The following is a 25842-nucleotide window of genomic DNA, read 5'->3' as shown; positions in this document are numbered from 1 at the left end:
AAAATTAATTATTAATTTAAACTTGTGACGTATCTATCTTCCATTTTAACAGCTATTAAATTTTTGTTGAACTAGAAATGCATGAAAATTGTGTAATATATCGCCCTTTATATTAGCATTTTGTTTATTATTAGGCTCGTGAATTGTTAGTAAATCTAGTGTATATTAAAATTCCATGAAAAAGCCGCCATTTAATGCTTTATTAACGCATGCGCCATGAACAAGTATGAAGGTAAATCACAATTAAATATTTATGGGGCGTAACTGATTTACTTATTTTTCTCTAAATCTGTATGAATTGAAATTACTTAGCAAATTTATTACATTTGTTCATAATTTCACTTAAAAATAAAAAGATTCAACATAGCTTTAAATGTGGATTTGAATTGAAAATTTTAAATGAAAAGCTGACAATAATGCTTAAAGAATACATCATTGTGTTTAATAATAATAAGTGTCATTTATTTTCTGTATACTATATTTTCTATTAAATGATTAATTTGCGTAATTTTCAGATATGTAAACTTCATAATGTCTGCTTTTCGTTACTGAAAGAATTCATGCGATTCGTAAAACATGTACATAGAGCTTAGTTACAAATAGCTAGGCGAATTAGAAGTATTTTTCAAATTACTTCAATGATTTTTGTTCATGTTATTTACTTTATCTAGTAATAATGAAATTTGATAATTTATAAGGTATTTTAATTGCGGAACTTTAGCTCTATAACCCCACTAGACAGAGTATTCTGTAAACCTAAAATAGCAAGCTTACAAAGAGATTTAGCAAAAAGTTGCAAAAAGGTAAGTTTTACAAAATTTAAACTTCATTTTTAGTGAAAGTAATAAAATTTAACAGTTTGGTAAAAATGCTAGACTTGAAATGATTATGTTAGACTGATTCTTAAACGAATTTCCTTTCAAATATTAAATTTCTTGAAAATATTTAATAGTAAATTATTTATCTGATAATTCACAAAATTTAACACAAGAATAAAAAGTGACAATAGAAAAATTTGCAACAATTTAAAATGTAGAAATGTATCGAATCCTAAATATTCTCTAACCCAAATTCTAAATTTTTCGCATCTTCTATCTAGAATCATTCACATAAGAGTAATAATAAAAAGAAAAAAAAATACTTAGTAATAAAATTTTTAATGAAATAAAAATTTGAAATATTCTTTTAATGAAAAATAATTTTAAGAACATGATTCATAAAAATACTTCTATAGTTATTTTGAAGACGCAAAGGATATTTAGTATAAATTCAATGCGTGAGTAAAAGTCCTGAATCTTTACGATCATTTTTTCCGTATATAATTTACAAAAGTTATTTGAGTAATAACTAATTTTTAAGATTTTTAAATTATATCAAAACAAGTGTAGAAATGGTGAACTGTTGCAACTATTATCATATATAAATACGAAGCATGTAACTCTTAACTTCTGTCCAGAAAATTAATAAGAATCAAAGGATCTTCATTTTAAAAGTTCATAAATACACATTTGTTGTATGACATTGAGATCCATCACAAACTGGACATTCGTTAGCAAGACAATACTAAATCTGCGAGTAATAAAAATGAAAATTTGTTTATTTTAAGGGTTCACGCCTAAGGTGTGACACTAAAGTTATCACACAAGATGGATACTGGTGAACCAAGCGATACTAATTCTGCAATTAATAAAAATCAAAACCATGTTTCACTCTTGCACACTTAGGATATGACAAAGGTGGATATTAGAGATCCAGGCAATATTAAGTTCCCAAGAACCACTTTTTTACCGAGCTTTATTATTTTACTTCATGAAAAATAACTTCAAAGATTTCAGTTACAAAATTTAAATTAGGATTATTTAGGAAAAGATTCGAAAGGTTCAAATGAAGTCAAAAGCATGAAAATGTGAATTTTCGGAACTCTACTCTTTTTCAAGATTCGAAGATTCAAATGTTCCATGGATATTAAAAAAATGTCAAACATGTTAACAGGAATTTAAATAAAAGTAATTAGAAGTCAGTATCTTACGCATTACTAAGATCAATCCTGTGAAGAACTATACTGTTAAAGGAAATGAAAACAAACGAAATGAAACAAATGAACAGAACTCCAAATTAATGCAAAATGAATATAACTGAATAAATTCAATAGAAATGCAAGTCAATACACCATAAAGAATCCGGAGTGAATTCAGTTTTGATACACATTAATGTAAAGTTCATTAATGATAAATACTAACTAATAAATTAATTTGTGAATAGGTTAAAAGATAATATAACATTGAATCAAAATATCGAATGTGATTTTTAAATAACTTGATAATTTTGATAAAGATAAAATAACATCGGAATATTAAATAATATACCACTTAATTTTTGTGCAATAAATTGGTTTATGATAACAAAATTCAAACAATTCAAAAAGCAATTTTGCATACGTTTTTGAAATGAATATGATAAAATTTCAAATTAAATGGCTTAATACGATAAAAAATTATCCTTGAAAAACATTATACTGTATTTTCATACGTACAAACTATAAAACTTCCTACTGGAAAATTAAGTACTTAAGAATATGGTAAAGTATACTAAAATGGCGGCTTTTGGTTTGGGATATGCATTCTATCTTCATATAGCAGGAGACCATCGAATTATTGTGTGTGCCTGCATGGTTTTTAAAACAAACCATTGGTGATATCTACAAAACAAGGACTATTCTAAAATAGTTGTTCCCATTCAAGTAGTCAAGAACAGAGCTTCAACTAATTGAGTGACAATTTCTGAATGATATGTATGAACATTCCATAAATGATTCATTTTATTTTGATGTAAATTTCATTTTAAAATGATTTATGTTACTTTAATTTTGTAATATTTATGCATTGTAATATTTATATAGTTGGATAAGAAAGCTAATATTGGTAAAGTCCATTATGCTTGGATTCTACAAGACAGATATATTTTCATGAGAAAACTATCTTCGTTAAGTTTAGAACTGCTAGACAATTTATCTTAGGAGAGTGTGTTATTCTTTTGTTCAGTAAACTAATTCTCATGAATTGCATCTTCAAAATAAGTGGAAACTCATCCTTTTTTGGTAATTATTTTGAATTTTAAATTTTAAAAATTTCTAATAGTTTATAAACTAATCTTTGCTTATTAAAAATAGTGTCATAAAAATGTAAAAATGATTGCAGTACTATTCTGTTTAGAAATTTACTGAATATATAAATATGTATCTGAAGAATCTTAGCTTTCTTATAATTTAATGTTAAATTTTATAACTATATTGAAGTTTGTATAATTAATATTCTGGATCAAAACTCTTATCTGTATCACATGAACACAGGGGTAGAATTCTGGCATAAATACGGAGTAAAAAAAATCCAGAAAAGGAATAGGCATGCTACCTTAGTTTAATTGTGTAATTAATTAATAACGCAATTAAATTATAAAAAATATTATATGCTTCTTTTTTACTTACAAGCAGGATTTTTAATTTGTTATGCTAACGGTAAGCGTGCATAATATTAGCCTGAAAAAAAAATAATACCTCATAAGTACCCAGTTTAGAAGTTTTAAAAATGAACTACGCCTAAGAAATGTTAAAAGAAGACTAAGGTCCATTTCATATTTTCTACAAAAAATTAAAACTATATATTCAAATTTTTAGTTAGTTTTATGTTACACAATACATAGTTAATGTATAATTTTCATATATAAACTATTTTGATGATATGTGCAAACATTTTCATTTGAAATCCCCACTAATATTATTCCTTATGCTTTGAGTTTTTAAACTACCATTTTAGATTTTAATTAAATAAATGTGAGCATAATGAAATAAAAATCATGAAATTATTTTTAAAATTAACACATAACAGTTACTTTTGTGAGTTTATTTTAATAATTTATAATATTTAGTAACTAAAATAAACTCATAAGAAGCATAACGATATTTTCACTTGCGTAGTACAGCGAAAATGTCAAATATTTGCATATAAATTAACATAAAATTAAAATTATATTTTATTAGAAGGAGCTTCTGTTGCACAGTATTATTGAAATGCCACAAATGATGTAAGTTCTCAATAACGTTTAATTTTAGAGTATAATAAAAAACTTTTATTGAATTTAATGGTGTAGTTTAAACTTTTAGAGTAATTAGGAATTTTTATTATTACTTTAACATTACAAATGATTCAGATCATCCAGTTTCTAGAATTCTCTTGGGACATCGATTTGCAGTATATAAATATGAAAAAAATTGAATAAAAATTTAATATTATACGTACACCTTACATTTTAGCACGATGGAAACTGTTGTGTAAATACAAACAATGTTATGTTGTAAATTTTGTGAATGTTTAATATGCTTTATATAAATTATATAGCTTTGCGTTTCAAAGTATTAAGATCTGGAGATTGATATCTCAGATTTTGTTACAACAAAATATAATGTAAAATTTCAGGGATCGTTTGCGAAAATGTTTAGATTTCTAATTTATTGCCAAAGTTTAAATCTTGCATATAAGAATTAATGTTGCTTGGTACTTCATGTGACAAAGTTTATATCTTGTAAATAAAGATAAATTATATAATTCATAGCATGTAATATATCCATATTTCATAGCATTAGCTTCTTATGCAGGTAAAATTTTGTGATTTCTATAAGCGCAAACGCTAAATTCAAGTATGGTTTTGTTTCTCTTTGCAAATATGTGTCAAATTTTCACAATTGTGTTTCCAATTCAAGTAATATCCATATAATATATATGAGTTATATAACGTTACATATCATATTTGTCCAGTTATGCTCATGTACAAGTGTATATATATATATATATATAATAGCAGAATGTTGTAATAAATATTCTATAAAAATAAGGAACTTGTGATTTCTTTGCTTTTAATTTTATTCCTGATATATTAAATTGAAAATACCGTATTTACGCGAATGTAATGCGCATCGTTTTTGGCCAAATGTAATATTCAAAATTGGGGTGCGCATTAGATTCGATGGCGCATTAGATTCGAGTGCAAAGTTCGCCGATGACGTCAACCAAATTTAAATCGTAACAATGGTTTACTGTATTTGTCGACTAGATTTACCATTACATTTATCGTTGACACATTATTGCATAGAGGATACAAACTGCAGAGTATGTAGTCACGAAAGGGAGGGCAAACAGAGGAAAATGTCATATGACGCTACTTTCAAACGTAAAGTAATTCTTTATGCTGAAAAGAAATGGCTATAGAAAGGCAGGGGAGAGTTCAACGTAGCTGAGAGCAGTGTTCGCTTGTGGCAACAGAAATTGGCACTGTTTGCAACTAAAGCTAGTAGAAAGAAATTCACTGGCTCTCGCAAAGGAAGACACCCTAAAATTGAAGAAAAATTTTGGAATTTGTACGTGAAAGGAAGAAAAATGAACAACCTGTGACTAGTGACACCATAAGAAATAAAGCAAAAGAGGAGGCTGAAGTTCTTGGAATACCGAAAGAAATAAGAGTTTAAGGCTAGCCGTGGATGGATGGATCGGTTTATGAAGCGGATGGGCTTATCTCTAAGACGCCGTACAACAATATGCCAAAAGCTTCCTGCAGATTTTGAGGGAAAACTACTAACATTTGAGCGATATGTCATCACATTTTGGAAGGAAAAGAATTTTTCAATGGGGCAAATTGGAAACGCTGACGAGACGCCAATTTGGTTTGATATGCCTCATAACTACACCATTACGGAGAAGGGGACTAAGGAAGTTATCATTAAAACTTGGGGATGTGTAAAACAACGCGTAACAGTGATGCTGGCAATAACAGCAGACGGGTGCAAACTTCCCCCTTTCTTAATCTTCAAACGGAAAACAAGGCTTAAAACCCCTAAGAATGAAAAGCTGTTCCCAGATGATGTCCTGATTCGAAACCAAGAGAAGGGGTGGATGACGAAATCATTAATGCTTGATTGGCTCCGAAATGTATGGGAACGCCGTCCCGGTGGGCTCTTCAATCCGCCATCAATGCTTTGTCTGGACGCATTTCTTGGTTATCTCACCGACGACGTAAAAAAGAACACGCGCAGCCTAGGCAGTGATCTTGTAATCATTCCTGGAGGGATGGCGTCTGTGTTACAACCACTGGACGTTAGTATAAATAAATCTTTTAAGAGGTACGTTCAGGCGGAGTACGAAAATTGGTTTTATGAGCCAAACCGTGAATTGATCCCGATAGGAAAAATTAAGCGTACTGCACCGCACATTGTTGCACACTGGGTTTCTGCTGCCTGGAAAAGCATCGAAGATACAATGATTGCGAAATCTTTCAAGAAATGCTGCATTTCAATTTCATTGAATGGCAGTGAAGATGACGTGCTCTGGAACGCCTAGGATGACGATGATGACGATGAGGAAAGAAGAAATGAATCTGCTTCTGACGAAGAGAGCTGCGAGGATTCCAGTGATGAAAACAGTAGTGAATAAAGACGATTACTATTAATCACGGTTTGTAGAAACTGTTAGCTATAGAAATGTTACGATTTATTTCATGTTCATATTTTACGATAGGTTCCGTATATACGGTAGTGGTAATGAACAATGATTGTTTCACATAACAATAGCCCACTAATAGGTTAATTCTATGTTCTGCTACTTTATGTATAAATCCATTGTTGTATAAAATATGGTATCTAAATTTAAATAAAATTATCATACCATTGATTGATAGTTCATATACAAATCCATATTTGTATAAAATAAGATTCAATAAATTCCTCATACCATTGATGCGCATTACATTCGCCGACAAACATTTTTTTTTTATTATTTAAAGTTTTAAAATGGGGATGCGCATTAGATTCGATGGCGCATTAGATTCGCATAAATACGGTAATTCATGAAAACTCTATTCAAAATCAATTTTATAACATAGTTATTTTTACCTAAAAAATATTTATTTTGTTTTACTACACACCTTTTATTATGGCTTAATATATCTGAATAAATTAAAAGAGTTAGGTTTGATTTGTTTTATGTGATTATGACAAAGCCTCGAGAGCTATCTGCCTAGGGGGACGGATGATTCGCGGAGGACTTTCTAAGAGAAACTGGCTCCTATAGATATTAGTCGTGAGGAAACTACGAAACATCCATGTAAGCCAGCCGAAGGTTCGCGGAATTCGAACCTCAGAATGAAATACCAGTGTTCAGCGTCTTTACCGCTCAACTGCTGGTGGGCTAAAAGAATTAGGAAGTAAATTTCATAAATTATTTATTCAGGTTAATTATTAGTTTCAAAAATTTCATAACTTGCTTATGGAATAATTATAAAGCATTCTTTTCTAAAATTGAATCAGAATAAAGCTGGTATTTTCAGGCAGTTACCTACTTTAGCGGAAAAAAATACAATAATACGCATGCTATACATTAACTAACTGGATAAATAACAGATTCTTCTTATTGTTTTACTAGAAAGCCCGGTGGTCATACGAAATGACCGCTGCTCTAGATAGTATAAATTGTAATTAAAATGATTTGTGCAAAGATGTCTGCTAATTCAAACTGAATTACCGAGGGCAGGCGGCGAGGACGCTTCTTTGCTTACTGCCCCACGTTTGTGTAAATAATAGAATGTTAATTCACATGTCGAAGATCTCTTTGTACACAACATTTCTTGTGTAGATCTTTCCATCATTTTTAATCTCGCCTTGCAAAGGACCATCCATTATATTTAATTTTACATCCGTTCTTTCACAAACGCTTGAACAGGCAACATAAAGTTGACCGTGTCCAAATGAAAGCTCAGGTAAAAAAATGCCAGCACACTTAAAGTATCTGCCTACGTTCGGAGCACTTTTTTTTAAAACATAGAATTTTGATGAAATATATATTTATTTAGTTAAAATGTGATATCAAATCATGAAAATAGGTAAATTTTTAGGAATATTTTCATAAATTTTTGAAATATATGCAATTTTATGCACATTTTTAGGAGAATTTAACACTTACGTTAAATGTCGTATATTTTTTCCTACAGCATATATTTCAATTTTATTTATACTGTATACTACTACAACACTCATCTGTGTTATGGACTAAAATGTTTATGATATTTCTAAAATTTACTAAAATATGTGTAATTACATGAAAAAACAGTTTTTTGTAAAATATTTCTTATCGTTTTATATAGAAATACTTATAAAACAATCAAATTAATAAATATAACTTGGATTGTAGCTTAAAACCTTGTAAATAATATAGAAAAACACTTTAGTGAAATTTAATAGAGATACCTTTAGAACATTTTGAGTAATAACATTTCTTGTATGTAAAAACACTAGAAAAATTAGTTTTCCAGAAAACGCATTTAAAGATTTCACATTAACAGAAAAACTGTTCTGTTGTATTTACACACTTAAAATGTTCCACATTTGTACATCACACCCTCCATATCTTTATTCTTAAGTAATTTTGATTTCCTATTTGATTTTAATTTTTTTCTGGCTATTTTCGAAATGAGCGACGAATGACGTTTCGAGTTCTTTATTCTTTCGTTATCAACCCCAAAGTAATTTTTAATCATTTCTTGTTCAATTGATATGCCTAAATGTTCAAACACAGGAAGTAATCCAAGATACCCTGAATTAAAAATTAAAACTGCTATATATGCACCCAGCAACATAGTCTTTATACCTAATCGCAATGTTGCCAGACCCAGTTCAAAAAACCGCAATGTTGCCAGTCCCAGTTCAAAAAGTTAAGGCAAATAATTATTGCCAGAAACAAAAAAAGTACCCAGAATTAAAATGAAATGTTTTAGCACAATTTACACACAAACAGGTAAAAAAAGAAAAAAAAAAAAAAAAACACGGATAACAACATTGTTTACCTTTAAGTTGAGCCTTTTAAATGGCACTTCCGGTCTTTACTGCTTTCACTTCCAGTGCAGTTAATCAATATCTTCTCTTCTTATTATCCCAAACGTAAAAATGAACCATTTTCGGAATCCTACAAAACTGACCTTTCAAATTGGGCAATTAAAAAAAATCGAATTTTTTCGCCGAAATTTTTTTTTTAACGTAGGCAGATACTGTAAGCGTTTGGCTCTGAGACTTATTGATGGTCTAGCAAAGGCGAGTTTTACAGGAAATTGTCTACGTCTTAATTGAAACGGCAACCCTGTGCAGTGGCAACTTCATCCCATTGGCTAGTACAGTTACGCAAGCAACCAATAAACTATCGGCGATAAACAGACACTTAAGCCGCATATATATATATGGGGTTAAGTAACATCATTTGCTCCGAAACGGCTGGCTCCCGGGCTTAGCGAAGCACACCGTTGGATTTCGCAGATCCGTGGCACGCCATTTTGACCATTCGCGTCTTCGTGGGACTTTAATTAGCCGAGATATTAATTAAAAACTAATTTTGCCCTACGTTTTCCCTACATTTTTCACTTTCGTTCTTGGGTTTTCCCTATTAGAGGGATTTGGCTACGCGCCAAATTCTTTTTTCTCGAATATCTACAGAACGGCGCCGAGTTGAAATTCGAGACGCGTATCTTCGGATTCCAGAAAATTCTCCGAATTCATCGATACCGTTCTCATCTTCATCGGCCGAGATATTAATAAAAAACTGCGGAAACGTTAATTTCCGCGCTCATTTTTCCGAGTGGCAACAATAAACTATCGGCAAAACACACTTTAGCCGCTTATATGTATAAAAAGAAGATAAATTTTAATAAATTAAAAATATAGCCTTTCATAAGACGTTAGAGTGTAAATGCAGTTGAGTAGGACGAATAATTTCTCTAAAGGCTTGGCTTCGAGACAACTCTCTAAAATACCTTAAACCAGAAAGAAACTATAGCATAGTTTATGGTAACCATGAATTTCTGGCGAAAATTGCTATATAAATAGCAGTTTTCGTTAGAAATTAAAATATAAATAATGCTAAATTACTGAATACTGATGTTAACTAAATAGCAAAATGAAAATTTTTTGTTGTAAACAAAAACTTTTTCCATGCATGAAAGTCAAACTTGACATTTAGTAACAAATCTGTAGCAAATTAAGCAACTATATTATAAAAATGATAATATTTTATGCAAACTCGCTTTCATCAGAATAAAAACAAAAATTCCATACCCACAAATAATAATTAGGTTTACTGAAAGAACTTCACGTGAATACAGACACTATACAGCGAAATAAACAATTATGGCAACGTCAAAAAATACAGAGAATTCTCTTTGTGTGCTGCAATATGTTATCAAACGCAACACGCACTGTATATGAGTGTTACATTTTGAACGTTGTACGTGTGCCAAAACAAATATCCCACCTTTCTGAAACCATACGAAACGCAAAATGCATTTCGTAAAGTAATACTGCTAAAACATCCATAAATACTGAGTTATTATTAGTGATTCATCAGATTTCGTAAATTCTGTATTTCGTAAATTACTACAAATGTAAAAATGCTGCATTAAAGTAAGTAAAATTCTTTGAATTTTAGTTATATCCCATGTTTAAATCATAATATTCAGCATGTACTCCTCTGGCTATGCAAAACATGTCCAGCAGACATTCCATTTCTGCCCATACGCGTTGTAATACTTCTTTGCTAAGGCCCCGTTTCGTTTAGAGTGGTAGGAACACATAGCGTTATTGGGAGAAACGCATTCGAAGACGGACGATAGTTCACATTACTCCATTGGGTTTGCTCTTAGTGAAGTTCAGTATTAGTAGTATGTACTGCCCTCAGGTATCTCTTTATTTAACATACGGAATTCCGACTTTTTAAGATACTTAAATTCGACTTTACTGAAAATTTTTATTTCCGTTTATGAATTGCATATAAATTTTAAATAACGTTCTGATGAAACAACTGACATAAGCCTTCAGCCTACAGTAATACACTCATGTCCAAAATTATGTTTACATGCATAAATTCACGGATTTCTCAGAGACTATGACTTATAATTTAATGAATTTTCGTGGAATCATACATAACATGATGACACATAAATGCAAAAGAAAAAATTGAAGATCACCTCATATGATATAAAATTGTAGCATGAAACCATAAAAATGGTAATAAAGTGTGACAAAGAGAGTTAAGAAAAAAAGGAATGATTCAGAAAAAGAATTAAGTCTTACGAATTTAATATGGAATATGATCTCCCCTGAATTGTACACACATATCACAACGTGTTTTAAGGCTGGAAATAACGTTGTTAACCACAGTTTGGGGAATTAATCTCCACTCTTCTAGCAATGCCGTCTTCAGAGCATTTACATCTCTAGGAGGAGGATGTATACGTGCAATTGCTCTTCCAAGGTAGTCCCATAAGTTCTCTATCGGGTTAAGGTCAGGAGAATTTGGTGGCCAAGGTATTCGCTTAATGTCTTCACTTTCAAGGAATTCATCAACGAGGTTTGCTCGATGTGGACGGGCATTATCATCCATAAATAAAAAGTCAGGTCCATATGCACCCTGAAAAGTCTTACATAAGGATCTAAGACCTCATCCCGATATATCTGGCCTGTCACAGATCCGCTGCTGAACACGTGTAGGGGCGTACGTCCATCGATCATTATTCCACCCCATACCGTCACACCTCCACTACCGAAACGGTCACGTTCCACAATGTTCGAGGGTTCATTTCGTGTTCCTGACTCCCTCCGGATGTAAACACGTTTAGAATCACCAGTTAAACTAAGCCGCGACTCATCAGTAAAGAGAACATGGGACCATTAATGTTCAGTCCAGTTTTGATGTTCTTTACACCAATTAAAGCGATCCCTCTTTTTCTGTGAAGACAGTAAAACCCTTGGCTTTCTGGCATAAAGGCCTTTTTCATTAAGCCTTCTGTATATTGTTTGCCGTGATGCAACAGTTCCAGTGGCGGCTACAAGCTCTGAACTTAACTGGCGAGCAGTAGCCTTTCTGTTACGACGGGCAGTTAATGCCAGATACCGATCCTCACAAGCAGTTGTCATTCGTTTCCGACCTTGTCCAGGCCTCCTTACAACACTTCCATCATTTTGAAACTGTTTCCATAGCTTAGAGACTGTCTGTCTTGAAATATTCAGACATGTGGCTGTTTCCATGATTGACTGCCCTGCTTCTAAACGGCCGATAATTCGCCACTTTACAGATTCTTCCAAATGATACTTCGAAGTCATAACAAACCGCTTTGAGTCCCTACACACTGAAATCAAACGCTATGTTGCAGAAATTCACTCAAATATTCAGTTTGCGCAAAGTGCTTGATTCACCCTTGGATGACGTAACGCCTAAATTTGCATATCACAAACCGATTGATTACTTTTGATTGGATAATGCTAATTAGGCTTGGTTTTCACACATTCCCTGCAAATACGGATCACATTGATTCGATATTTCATTGAATATCATCATTTTTGGGTATGTAAAGATAATTTTGGACATGAGTGTATTACAGCTTTATTAATTGCCCAATCAAATGGCATTAAAACTAAAACTAATTCGCTTTGAATTAATATTTCGTCTTCAACACATCACCCTTTATATCTTCACCTCGGCCCAGCTAGATTGCTGCTTACTGTTCTCCTCTTACCGCAAAGCTAGATTGTAAATATACCGCAAAAATGTAAATGTTACATTCTAGAATAGATTCATTAGTCTGCGAAGTTATTTGTGACAGCCAAATGTTAAACTATATTAAAAGAAATATTACTTAAATCTGCTATATTAGAAGTCATATTCAGAAGTGCTTCTTATTAGATCCGTTATCTATGCAATTATGTTTTATGCTTGAATCACTTTCACGCCATTTCCCAAATCATCACATATATATTTTTAAAGAACATTAGTGGATTTTTACAAGTGTTTTTACACTGTAAATAAAACATCCGAAGTTATTGCACATGTAATATTCCTTGCACAATCACTTCACATATATATTCACATAAAAGTAAAATGAAATCATATGCACACATACATACACACATAAATATATATAAATAACGTCATCAGGAGGAGGGACGTCGAACTAAATTGGTTTCTTCTTCTTTCTTGTTCTTTTTGTTTATATTGTTATATTCCTCTTTGTTTTCTCTTGTGATGGTTTATTTTAATTTTTAAATTTAAAAATATTGTTATTTTACATTTATAGGATTGTATGAGGTTCATTTGAATTTCAGTTTTAGTCTTTGTGAAAAATTTCTTCTTAATTTCTTTTTTATATATTTACTGATGAATTTTCAGCTGCATAATTCACGAAAATTCATGGAAGAATTATATATATATATATTTTTTTTTAAATTACATATACATATATATAGAGGAAGGATACTTTTAATTCCTCTTACGCTATAGTAGTCTCAAAATAATTTCATAGGAGGCAAATTAAAATAAATGAATAAAAATATGAATAAATTAATTAGATTTAATGCATATAATATAAAAATTATAAATTATAATAATATAAAAATTAGAATAGTTAAATAATAAAAATAAATTACCGTGTCTGTGAAACGCTGAAGAGATTTTTGTTTCAGTAAATCAGGTTTTGATTCAATAAAAACAAGACAATTTTCTGTTCCTAATATCCAGACGTTGTGACAGTTACCATTCTGAAGAAGCGTCACTTCGTCATGGAATATTAGATGGGCGCAAAAAAAAAAAAAAAATCACCAGTTTGCGATGTTTCTTGCAAGCGATTGCAATTTTCATGCCACTTGATTTAATCATCTGTGTCTAAATGTTGCAATTTCATCTTCAAAAGTTCTATTGCAATTGCAATCGCTACTACAAATCTTCCAAGTGGTTGGCTGATGAAAAGTCCGCATTATTTGTTCATTATTGGGGGCTACGGACAAAGTTCTAACTCTTTTCATCTTTTTTGGGTAGAAATCCTAAATCGTCTGTGGCTTTTGACTCTACCTATACACCTAGTATTGTTAAACAGTGTATATCATTGGCTGAATAGTTCAATGACTTGCACTTAGTTCATCATGGATCTGTATGACATCGCCTTCGTAATAAATGCTGCACAGTTACAATATTTAAATGCCTTGTGCATTCTGAAACGTAAAACGTTTGGTGGCGTTCTTGAAACATTCATAGAAAGAAACTTCTAGAAAAACTGCATAAGGCGGGAAATTATTTTTTTTATACACGCTGGCCCTCCAAAAAAAATTTGGAACTCTAAGTTCGTAATTGAAATAAAAATTACTGATTGGATTTTATACAATTGATTAAAACCCTCTGGCTGCTTATCCCGCGATTTCCACGGGCAACTCAAATGTAGCAAAATCTGCTCATCCCGCGTTTTCCGCGGGCATGTGTTTTACTTCCTTTATTGATGAGCGCATCCCGTTTTTTCCCCATTTGGCCACTGAAATAAATTATATACAGTGTTAGACGTTTAGTTTACGTTTTGGACAACAAATATCGTTAGTTGTCTGCTAAATTGGGGCGTTTGAAGGCACGTGGTATTACCGCTCAAACACGACATTTTGCCACTTTTTTCTTACAGAAATGGCCGCTCGAAAACATTCAGCGATTATCTTAATTATTTAATTAAATTATTGAATTATTCATTAGATTTTTGATTAGATTAATAATTAAATTGATTATTAATTAGATTTATTGAATCTCGTGCAAAAACTGTGAAGTTGGACTTTGCCTTGAATCCCGTTTTGAACTCTATCATACTAAACTGCATTTTTAATGTATTTTTCCCTCAGTGCTTTATATTTTCTTAAATTTTATAATTCTACCTTTTATATTATGCAATAAATAGAAATTAACTGTAATTCGACAGAAATTTATTTAAAAAAATTTTTTGGGGTGATAACATTTAAAAATTGGTATTTCTGGCAACTTAGTTTCTCATGATAAAAATCTATATAAAAAATATTTTCTAGAAAGAAAAAATGCATTTTTCAATTCTCCAATATATATAGATTTAAAATTTGCAAGAAAAAAATTACACAATTTTTGAAGTGATTCGGTCCACAAATTGAGCAGTCAGAGGGTTAATTTTATAACGACTTCTAGGGTTCCACCCTTTTATCTAACAGTTAAATGTGTAGGAACCTCGTGAATAGTTAAGCGAATAATCGCTTTAGTTCAGGAACAGTGGAGTAATTCAAGAAGGGTTAATTACCCTTTATTGAACAAAATAAGAATTAAACAGCTGACTCCTAAGGGCCTTTTCCACTCTGCATTGAAGCCTCCACTTGGGCTTCAGCTCAAAGTAATAAGAAATAAGGCTTAACTAATGCTTAACTAAAAAGGTATAACCGAAGCTATCAAAATTCTAAGTATCTAGTTGGTCACTAAATATCGAATAAGCTAGCGAGCACAAGGGTCTGAAATACGGTCGAGCGTAGTAACAGCTTAGAGAGACACGTAGCCAAAAGGTGCATGCGCGCTAGTCAGAAACCTTCAGCCTCTCTCCCGATGTCAGTAGAACTTCGACTTAAATACCACTCTTACTCATTTGCATCAACCGCGATTCTAAAAACACAATCTGGTAGGAATTTGTAACCTGAAATTAGGAAGGACAGGAAAGTAGCTTCACCTAAAGATAACTGTTAAACACTGAGTAAAAACCTTACAAACTTACAGCGAATGTTACGACTAACTGCAGTAAAAAGTAACTTTATGTGCGTTAGTAAATAGCAAACTATTGTGAATTAGTAAACAGTAAACTATTTTTGGAATACACACATAAATACACATATACATTCTTTGTTAGAAAAGTTCCAGAGCAACATTTTTATTTCTGAGTTTAGAGTACTAAAATGGAACAAGTGTTGTTTTTATGTTATCTGGTAAGTATTCTTACCTGACATGACCACCTTGGACATGTTTCCGCTCAAAACTACTAGGTGGCTGGGCTATGCTTAACAACACACTATTCGGATTGTGGTTGCATCGTTAAGGTGACACAGTGGATGCTGATTGTGAGCAAAGAGTGAACATTAAGTTTTACATTTAGCTCGGGAAATCCCTAGTGAAACTTGGAACAGGATTAAGCAGGCATATGCAGGCGAAGGACTTTCAAGAAATTGTGTTTTCGAGTGGCACAAAGGTTTCATGAAGGCAGAGATTTCAGTGCGAGACGATCCCAGAGCTGATACTGTTGCAAACGTGGAGCGTGTAAGACAGTTATTGCAAGAAGACCGTTGTGTAACTTTGCGTATGATATCAAAAGGACTGAAATCCTGATGTGTGTCATAAGATTTTACGCGAAGATTTAAGAAACGAAAACTTAATGAAAGCATTGTCCACCACACTCTAACAGATGAACAGAAAGAGGAAAGACGAAAATTTTTGTTGAACTATTGGATAGAGCCAGACGTTATCCCTCTTTTCTGTCAAATATTATTATGTTTACTTTGTTTTACTTTGTTTCCATGAGTGAAAAATGACTGAAATGAAAGCTTCACAAAGATTATTGCAGATATCCAACGGGCTGTGACAAATGAGCTTGCAAGTATCGTGGTTGAAGAGTTTCCTGCTTGTTTGCAAGACCTCCAGAAACCTTGGCAGTTGTGTATAGACAGCCAAGGGGACTACTTTGATAGCAGCTAAGATCATTACTTGGTAAACGTAATTTTCTATTTTTTACGACCTTTGTCCTGGAACTTTTCTTTCAAAGGATGTATATCTAACAGCCCGGCAATACATTGTTTTATTTATGCAGCTCGAGCCATTTATATATTACTTTTAATAATTCGGAGTTTCAAAGTACATTTAACATTTACTTGCACAAGAACTGCAGTGATTTTAACTAAGACTTAACTGACTCTTTTAAATAAGCAGTCCAATACTGCGTTCTTTGCTTAGCATTTTTTTTTTTGTGAATAATCTCAATTAGTGTTTACAGTTCATACTTCTCCTGCCGCCCAGCCGTAGAATGGTGAATGGTTAGGGAAGCTGACTGCCATTCCGATGGCCCCGGTTTCAAATTCCGTGGAAGTCATGTATGTTTGTTAGCACGTCTATGCGGCAAGGCGTACTCAAAAAACACGGAGACACTAAAGTCCTTTCGAGAGGTTGTGGCATGATATTAATATTAGATTAAGAACAGCAATGTCACGACTTCGCTTAGTTTCTATTGATTAAGTAAAAGTTTTTAAATGCATATTTTTCATCACGATTGTATAAAAACTTCAGTTTCACTTTAGCTCTTACGTAAGTGCATGCATCGATAGCATCATATTAGAATCAAGTCACGGGGACTGATTTTAAAAACACACACTTCAGAAAGTTTTATAATAAACCTATTACTACTATTAGAGTTGAAAGACGAAATAATCAAATTAAAGAAAATCGTTGAAAGGTTCTTATAAAATTACATATGTAGAAAGGAGAGATGGAGGGAGATAGATATAGATATAAGCGTACGAAGACAATAATAAAAAAAGTAACAGTGAATTAGCTTTAAAAATTCGAAACTAATTTTAAAATATTTAAAAATATCTGCAATGAACATACCATATGAGACAAGCATAATCATATTTAATATGAAATGAAATTAGATATAATAAAACTATAATTTTAAAAAATGTGAATAAAATAATTTCCGAAGAAAAAGAAAAAAATTCATAAACATTTATTTGAAATAATGAAGATAAGAAAAGCGAGTTTATACATACACTAAGTTAGTTGTCATTTGAATATTTGCAGACCAGCTGGAGAATTTACAGTTAGAATTTAATTAGAATTTTAATTAGAAAATAGAAAATAATTATAATTAAAATTATAAATTAAACAAAAATGCAACTTAGTTTAGCGTAGATCTAAATAGACATACATATGCGTCCCCTCCTGATGTACAGAGACTTGTGTCTGATCGCTCTCAAATTATATGCCATTTTTTTTTTTTTTTTTTTTTTTCCTGAATCTGCCCCAAACAGAGTTTCCATTTTCTTTTTTATTTCAAATTTTACCCTAGCATGTTTCTCTTTTAATTCATATGAAAATATTTTGTCCATTAAATTATTAATATATGCTTCATATTCTTTCAAAATGCATTCATTATCCTACCTTTTGCTTTCCTTGGTCAAAATTAATTTAAATTAAGGCTCCACCTAATTTTAAGAATTTCTACAATTATAAAGCTAATTAATGAATTTGATGAGTTATTTTTGTTTGATTTCTTGCCATATTTTCGTTATAATTGTATTATAGAAATGTGTAAAGAGTTTAACGCAGTAGCAAATTGTATCTTAACAGAAGTTGCTTACGTCTGTTGCAGAAAGTCTGACCGCATTTCTGAGGACAGATGGAGATATTCTATAAAGAGAAAAGATGTTCTTTTATATCAGCAACAATCTATGAGGTTAAATGTCGTCTAAATTTAAATTTCAAACTGGCGTACACCCTAAGCACATTAAATGCTTATTAAACATAAATAAGTTTTCAATGAAATACAAATTGCACTCCTTGTAAAACATTCAAGTAGCTATTTTTAATTTCTGTATAAAATCTGAAGTTTCTTTTGGTCTGATTTAGAAAAAAATTATCTCTACACTCAATTTAGGCAAGCGGAAAACGTTGTTGTTTTTACAATGCCAGTAAGTACTCGCATTTCTGTTAAAATGTTGATAAAACTAAAAGACACTTGTTTTAAAATTCAATGTTGTAATTTGAAATAATGAATTTCTTTTAAAGCTTCAGAAATTTAAATTAAACGCGTTAACAATTATGAATAGAAAATGATTGTTAGTGGTGCCATCTACCGTTAGGGATATTAAACAAGGAATATCTTGTGCTGTCATCTGGTACTTTTTATTGGTACTAAACGCGTCTCATGTTTGTGAACATAATTGAAAAGTGTTATTGTTAGATAATTTAATCTATGATATATGTCTGGTAAAATTTACACATATTGGAAGTCACCAAATTAATCACCGATATAGAGTTAAAACTGACATCCTAAAAGTTTTCATTTATTTAGGAAAAGAATGTTAGTATCTTCATTTTCTCATTTACATGCCTAAAAGAAAATGAGAAAAATTTGATAGCAAAAATTAGAACTATTCCATTTCATTGAAAATTTCTGTAACCCTGATATAACTTAATAAAATTGGTCGATATCGTAGTTTTATCCCAAAGGAACGTTAGCCCAGAGGGCTTTAACCTCGAAACGGCATTTAGCGTCAGTTCACTATAAACGGTGTATCACACTTTAATATGTTCCCACCAAATATTACCGCCCCGTATTATATTTAAATAAATTAAATTTAAGAAATTTTTAAATCTGAAAGTTTTGACATTTTTATATTACTTCTAAAGGGGGCGTTTTTTTAACGTTTGTGTGTTACTTTTAATTATTAAATATCATGTTCTTCGCACTTAACCATAAAATGCAATTCAACAGCAATATCGCAAAAACTAATTTAAAAAGAGCTAATCCTTAGAATTTCCGATACAAAGTCTCTTTTTTTTTTTTTTTTTTTTTTTTTTTTTGTACGGTGTTGCCATTGCTCTCTTTGAAATCGTTCAGTTTGTTAATAAAAAATTCGTTAAAATTTTACAAAATAGGAAATAGATAATGAAACAAATTCCAAATTAGGGCTTCCAGATGCCCAGATTCGGGTGGAGGATTATGTTATACAAAATTGGATGACTCTAGATACAGTTGTTTTATCACAATGCGAGAAAATTACATAATGCAGATTCTTCATTATTTCATTTTGTTAAATATAATGTAAGACTCTAACGTTTGGTGGCAAAAGTTTTAAAACTGATACGCCATTTATAGTGATTCGACTGAAAATGCCAAAACGAAATTAATAGCTCATCTCCTAACACTCTTTGAACTAAATATGAAGAATTTGCATGAATGTATGTATGTTTCTTTTATTGTGAAAAACAACGGTGCTTAGAGCCAACAAATGTTGAATAACGTAATCCTCCACCTGAATATGGCACCTGAAAGACCGAATTTTGAACTTCGAATTTGTTTTATTATCTATTTCATATTTTGTAAAATTTTAACGAATTTTTGATTAACTAACTCAACAATTTCAAGGCGAGCAATAGCAACACTATACGAAAAAAAAAAAAAAAAAAAAAAAAAAAAAAAAAAAACAACTTTTATGTCTAGCACGCGAGACTGTCTATCGGAAATTCATAAGATATGCTCTTTGATTTTGTGTCATCGCTGTTGAATTGAATTTTATGTAGTTTAAATGCAAAGACCATGATATTGTTACGAATTTGGTATTTAAAAAGCTAATGTTAGTTCAGTTATAAATTAAATGGTTTTATTTCTCGCGCAGTGCAGCGCGTGACGAATATTAAAAGAAAGCTAAGCCGGTAAATTGAAAATACAAGAGAGCGTGCATTAAATAAATAAATATCTCTCTTTGATTTCGAGAAAGTACTGGAAAATTCTAGCGCGTGACTTTAAAATCTTATAAAAGGAGGAAAACATCTCAGTTCGTAGTAGTTGCTTAGTTTGTTGTTGTTTAGAAAACTGCTCTTGTTGATTGTAGCGTATTCGCGGATTAACGTTCTTTAGCTGTTTTGAATTACGTTCTATTGGACATTTGAGTAGTTAAAAGATAACTACTGTGAGATATTGTAATACTGCATGATAATTTGAGAAAATTTAAGCATTTTTGTTGTGATAATAATAAATTTTTGTTCATTTTTCATCGGACTTGTGCATTCATTTCATAACGAACCCGTACGCATGCAACAATATTTAATAAATAAAGGTAACACACAAAACATTTAAAAAAGCGCTCTTTGGGTATAATATAAAATCTGAACATGTATTACATGAATACATGCAAATATATATGAATAGAAACATAATAATAGGCTAAAAATTAAACACAATTTTGTAAGCCAGCCCTGCGCAGGATTGAAGTAGAATAAATTTAAAGCATCTAAAGTTAATAATAAATTGGAGTCAGAGCAAGGCAATTCGTCAACAATATTAATAATTGCAACAGTATATAAGAAGTTAAACATAATATCTAAAAAAAATAAAAATTAAAATAAAAATTCATAGTAGAATAAACTCGAAAAATATAAATGTGAAAGGGAAAATATATAAAATTGCATTTAATTTATATATAGATGTAAAGTAAGAAATTTAGGATTAATGTTTCACAAAGCCGAAAATTTTGAAATTCGTACTTAATAAATTTCAAATTTTTATTCGAAATTTATTAATTATGAATTTCAAAATTTTCGTCTTTGTGAAACATTAGTTCTAAATTTCTTACTTTATGTCTTTAATGATAATTTTCTGCAGCTTAAAGAGCGAAATTACTAGGCATATTTATATTTTGTTTTTAAAAAAACTGTTTCGTAATTATGTAATTATATATATTTCGTTAATTGCCACTAATAATTTGGTAGGTTAAATTATCCTACAGTTTATCAGTATAGTTTAAAATATCAGATAAGTTTAGGCTAGTTTATAATTCTATGAAATATTTTCATGTTGGATAATAAATAACTTATCGGTTATTTGTGTATGACATACCACACGAGTGCTATCAGCCTAAGGGTACGGATGCCATCATAGAGGATTTTCTAAGGAAAATACTCTCGTATTCACTGCCAATAACTTAAGAAAGACATAATCCCAAACAAATACGAACTACGGGAAATCTCCAGAAAATGCTATGCACGCACAGCATTGTTTTGGGAAAACTTATTTGCCAATCTCCTTATTTCTTGATTATGTTGTAACAAGTCTTGAAGTTCTACTAAAATTAGCATGTATGATTTTCTTTCGAGATGTTACTGTAATAGCTATGGTAATAATTATAATATTGGGTTTTATGGCACTTTTATGACAAGCTTTTAAAACAATCATTGTCAGCTGAGATAAAGAGCCATATAGCAGGCTAAAAACGCTTTGTTTTGTTGATTGCGACCAAACACTCGATGGTTGCCTACGGAAAGTGAAGAATGACTTCAGATAGGATATTTTAAGAGAAAATTGTCCATATTCATGTAAAACATTATAAAAACTAGAAAAATGTTAGTGCAGTCAGAATTTGTGCCGAGATTTCATCACCTGTCTAACTAGCAACACTCTGATCTTAGCCGGTAACAAGAGCAAGGTAACATTTAAGCCGGTAACAAGAAATTACACCTTTAATGTCACGTATCTGCATGAATAAAACTAGTGTCAGATATGTCAGTTCTTAATGTTTTTTCTCTTTTAAGTAATTCCCTTAATTATTTAATTATTCCTCTTAATGTTGTTTCCACATCATCCCTTAAACAAAGGTCTCACAAATGAAACATAAATAAAAAGTGCAAAACTGATATTTGTTCAAAATTCTATGTCATAATTAAGACACAATAACACGCCGAACAAATACTAATTCAGAAGTCAAACAACAAAAATCAGTGTTATATTTTCAAAATTTTCACAGGACTAGTTTCGATGGTTTTACCGAACTACCATCCTCAGCTGCAAAACCGTAAATGAACAAGATAGGAAATAATGATTAGATAAAATAAGAAAGCCTGGACAAGCATAAGCAAGTGGCGCCATCTGTTCTTGAAACCAGAACTAAAACATAATTTCTTTAAAAGCCGAAGGCAAAGATGGATTGGAATTAGGATCGTTAACTAGAACAGAGAGATTTTTTTTGAATGTGGAATGCCTCTAGAAAATCCAGTTCTCCAATGGAAGATGTTTCTTGAATAATTTTGGCAGCAGAAAAATTGAAAGTGTGATTTTCGGACCAACAATGTTGAGCAACAGAAGACTTCTGTGTTTCCTTTTTTCTGACATATGCCTCATGTTCCTTGACGCGAAATTTTAAGGCTTAGTTTGGCCAATGTAAATTAAACCACACTGGCAAGGAATCCTATAAACACCCCAGGAATTCATATCCGGAATGAGGTCCTTGGGTATGGAACTCGCAATTTTATTGATGGGAGAATAAATGACCCGAAAGTTAAATTTCTGCAAAATAGGCGCAACTTTATAGCTAATCGAAGGAAAGAAGGGAATGACAATTTTTATAATCTCCTAAAACAAAAGTGTGCTTTTTAGTGTGTTGAGATGAGAATTTTTTAACTGCTTGATTAATAATGTTGGGTGAAAATCCCCTGTCAATAGCTATTGCTTTTAAATAATTTAGTTCTTCATTAAGGGCTAGTTTGGAGGAGCAAACTTGAAGAGCACGGAAAACATAGGAATAAAATGAAGCTAACTTTTGTTTAGTTGGATGACATGATTTAAAGTGTGGTGGAAGGCAAACAGATGATGGTTTACGGTAAACCGTAGTACTGAAGTTGGATGTGTTACGTGTGACCAGAATGTCTATGTCATTATCACACGAAATAATACTTATAACTTTGCCAATATTTTGTCCTGAAGGTTATATGCCTGCCGTTAATGAGCTATTATTCTCTGAATTCTGCCCTTAAAATTCTGTAGCGAGTGCCATTACATCAGGTATAGTCATCAACATCATGCAACAAATATAGTCATTTTCATGCCTAGACGTAACATTTTCTAAATCATCAGTTATCTTCAGCCCATGTTTAAGGATTTCAAATTTTAATTGGGAAGAAAACTAGGAAATGGTATAATAGCAGGGTTGGTAATTTCCGTTGACTTTGGTACGGATTCGAATCCCGAAGAAAGCATTGACATTTGTAAATGTATATCATCTTGGCGACATGGGAACACTTGGAATACTGTCGAGCAATAACTCCTCTCGAGAGTTAGTGGAGACTCCAGTCTGCAGAGGCTCCTTAAAAGCTAGGACATAAATGGACAAATTCACACTGCCACATAAGGCGCCCAAGCCATAAACCAACGACAGATGCAAATCTTGCATTTTGGTCACAATAAAATCCATTGAAATGACGTAATATTTCTGTCAGACCAGTTAGATAAGTCATAATGGTGCTCATAAGTTGTATTGTCCTTAAGATATTCCTCCGTTAAACGATTTTTCTCAACGCTATCCTCTAATAGCGTGAATTTTCAAAGGCTTGATCGAACAGCAGGACTTCTACATCAACAAATAGAAATAATACCGCTCTTAGATGTTAAAAATATAAGCAAATATTGTATGAGTCAAGTATGTCCTGACAACCGAATCCGGTTTCCTTTAACCTGCCTATCATTCTATTATTGATACCATCGCTAATGATAGTATGATCACAATTATTTCACAGTGTTCAATGAAGTATTTATCTGTCTCAGGAAAAGCTTTTTTAAATCCGAAAGAATACCACAAAGTTGGGAATACTAGTCATCGTTAAAACTATATAGCTGTTATTATATTCTCACCACTACATTTGATGTGAAATATATTCTCACCACTACTAAATGTAGTGGTGAGAATATATAAATATTTTCTCACCACTACATTTGATGTGACTATTTACAGCTGCGTGCCCAATACAGATCATTCACTTGGCTCAGCAAATTTCAGTAGCCCCAAAGACCAAGTAATTACTCTGGCTATAATTAATTAGCAAGAATCACAAAAAAGACGATTACTCAAAACGTCACAGGAAGAATTTAATGAAACTGACCCACAGTATACAACACATAGTAAGGTACAAAATAACATGAAAAGAAATTACCAGACAGTTATGGTGTCATAGAAATTAGCATATGTATAAAATGAACAAATCGGATGTGTCAGTTTAGTATAGAAAAATTACCTTCAATATGGAGTTGGATGTCCGATAGAAGCAATATAGCACATACGGCTATGTGCGATGCTGTCAGTTATGCAGTCTATCTGTTCCGTAGGAGAGCCATTGCACTTGCAAAGTAGTTGCAAGCGCGACAAGGGTCTGAAAAGGAGGAAAAATAGTATTGATAGCAGCTATACATCTGTCTAAAGCAGGATTTATTACACGTTTTGGTGTTGAGACCCCACAACATTTACGAAAATTTTGTGGGAACTCCATAAGTATTGTGCAAATCTGACAAACGCGTGAGTGAAACTGTCAGTTTCTTCATTTGTACTGTAATATACTGTAAGGTATACTCAATTTTATAACAGTTATTTTAATTTCAAACCCTTTCCTATCAATTCTTGTTTCCACTTACAACTCTTTACCTGAAAGGGTTTTTGGAATTCGCTTTGAATGCAAACAAATTAAATAGAAGTATTTAAGGAAGGTCCAACTAAGTTCGATAGAAATTGCTAGGAATCCTTAGAGGAGCGTTTTGCCTTCGGGATAAGCCACTCTTGAAGCTGTTACGCTCGACCATATATTACGTGCTTGTTGATATTCGCCAGCTAGTTTAATTTCAGGGCCAACTACGCTAGATACTTGTGTTTAGCTTTGGCTCAGTCCTGTTTAGTTAATTTTAGTAGTTTCTTATTTCTTACTCTGAGTTGAAGCCCGAGTAAAGGCGTCCTGTAAGCCCGAGAAGGGGCCGGCTGTTGTACTTATTTGAGTGATATAAAGGGTATTTTAACCCTTCTCGAGGCTTAGTTGTTCTGAACTCAGCGATAAGTAGCTATATTGTTCACTGGGTCCCTCGACATTCATCTTAGGCAAAAGAGATGAGAAACCTACAATACTGTTGCAGTTTTACGTCATTAATTTTAATTTTTAAAGTAAAATGAGCATTTCTATTACAAAAGTGCATCGAAACGTTTTCGTTTTTTAGTTGTCGTCTGCATTGTCTTATCTTTATCTATTTTCAGATACAGTATTGAAACATATTTGGTAATTGTAAAATTAAATATCAAAATGAAATATCAAAATTGCTAAACGTTTTGGCAACCCACCTACTGCAGGCCCCGCGACATCAATTGGAGTCGTGACACAAAGTTTTGGAAACTCTGGTCCCAAACATGCTCGATAGGATTCAGGTCCG

At 31.8% G+C, this 25842-nt stretch overlaps 1 protein-coding gene across 1 annotated transcript in view; it reads right to left on the bottom strand.

The window, feature by feature from the left end:
- LOC118187669 (core alpha-(1,3)-fucosyltransferase-like) overlaps positions 1–25842 on the bottom strand; it is a 631908-nt gene that overhangs the window by 102650 nt on the left and 503416 nt on the right. Inside the window, exon 5 of the mRNA XM_085820906.1 lies at positions 24669–24803. Within this exon, the coding sequence (XP_085677032.1) occupies positions 24671–24803 (133 nt within the window). The 3' untranslated portion in view covers positions 24669–24670. The remainder of the gene's footprint in view (positions 1–24668; positions 24804–25842) is intronic.

This window comes from Stegodyphus dumicola, chromosome 7, assembly GCF_044657685.1.
Source record: "Stegodyphus dumicola isolate Sdum_Otavi_A_Nest chromosome 7, ASM4465768v1".
NCBI classification, from domain to species: Eukaryota; Metazoa; Arthropoda; class Arachnida; order Araneae; family Eresidae; genus Stegodyphus; species Stegodyphus dumicola.
The sequence above is the reverse complement of the archived record's forward strand: the minus strand, read 5'-3'. Positions and strand labels throughout refer to the sequence as shown.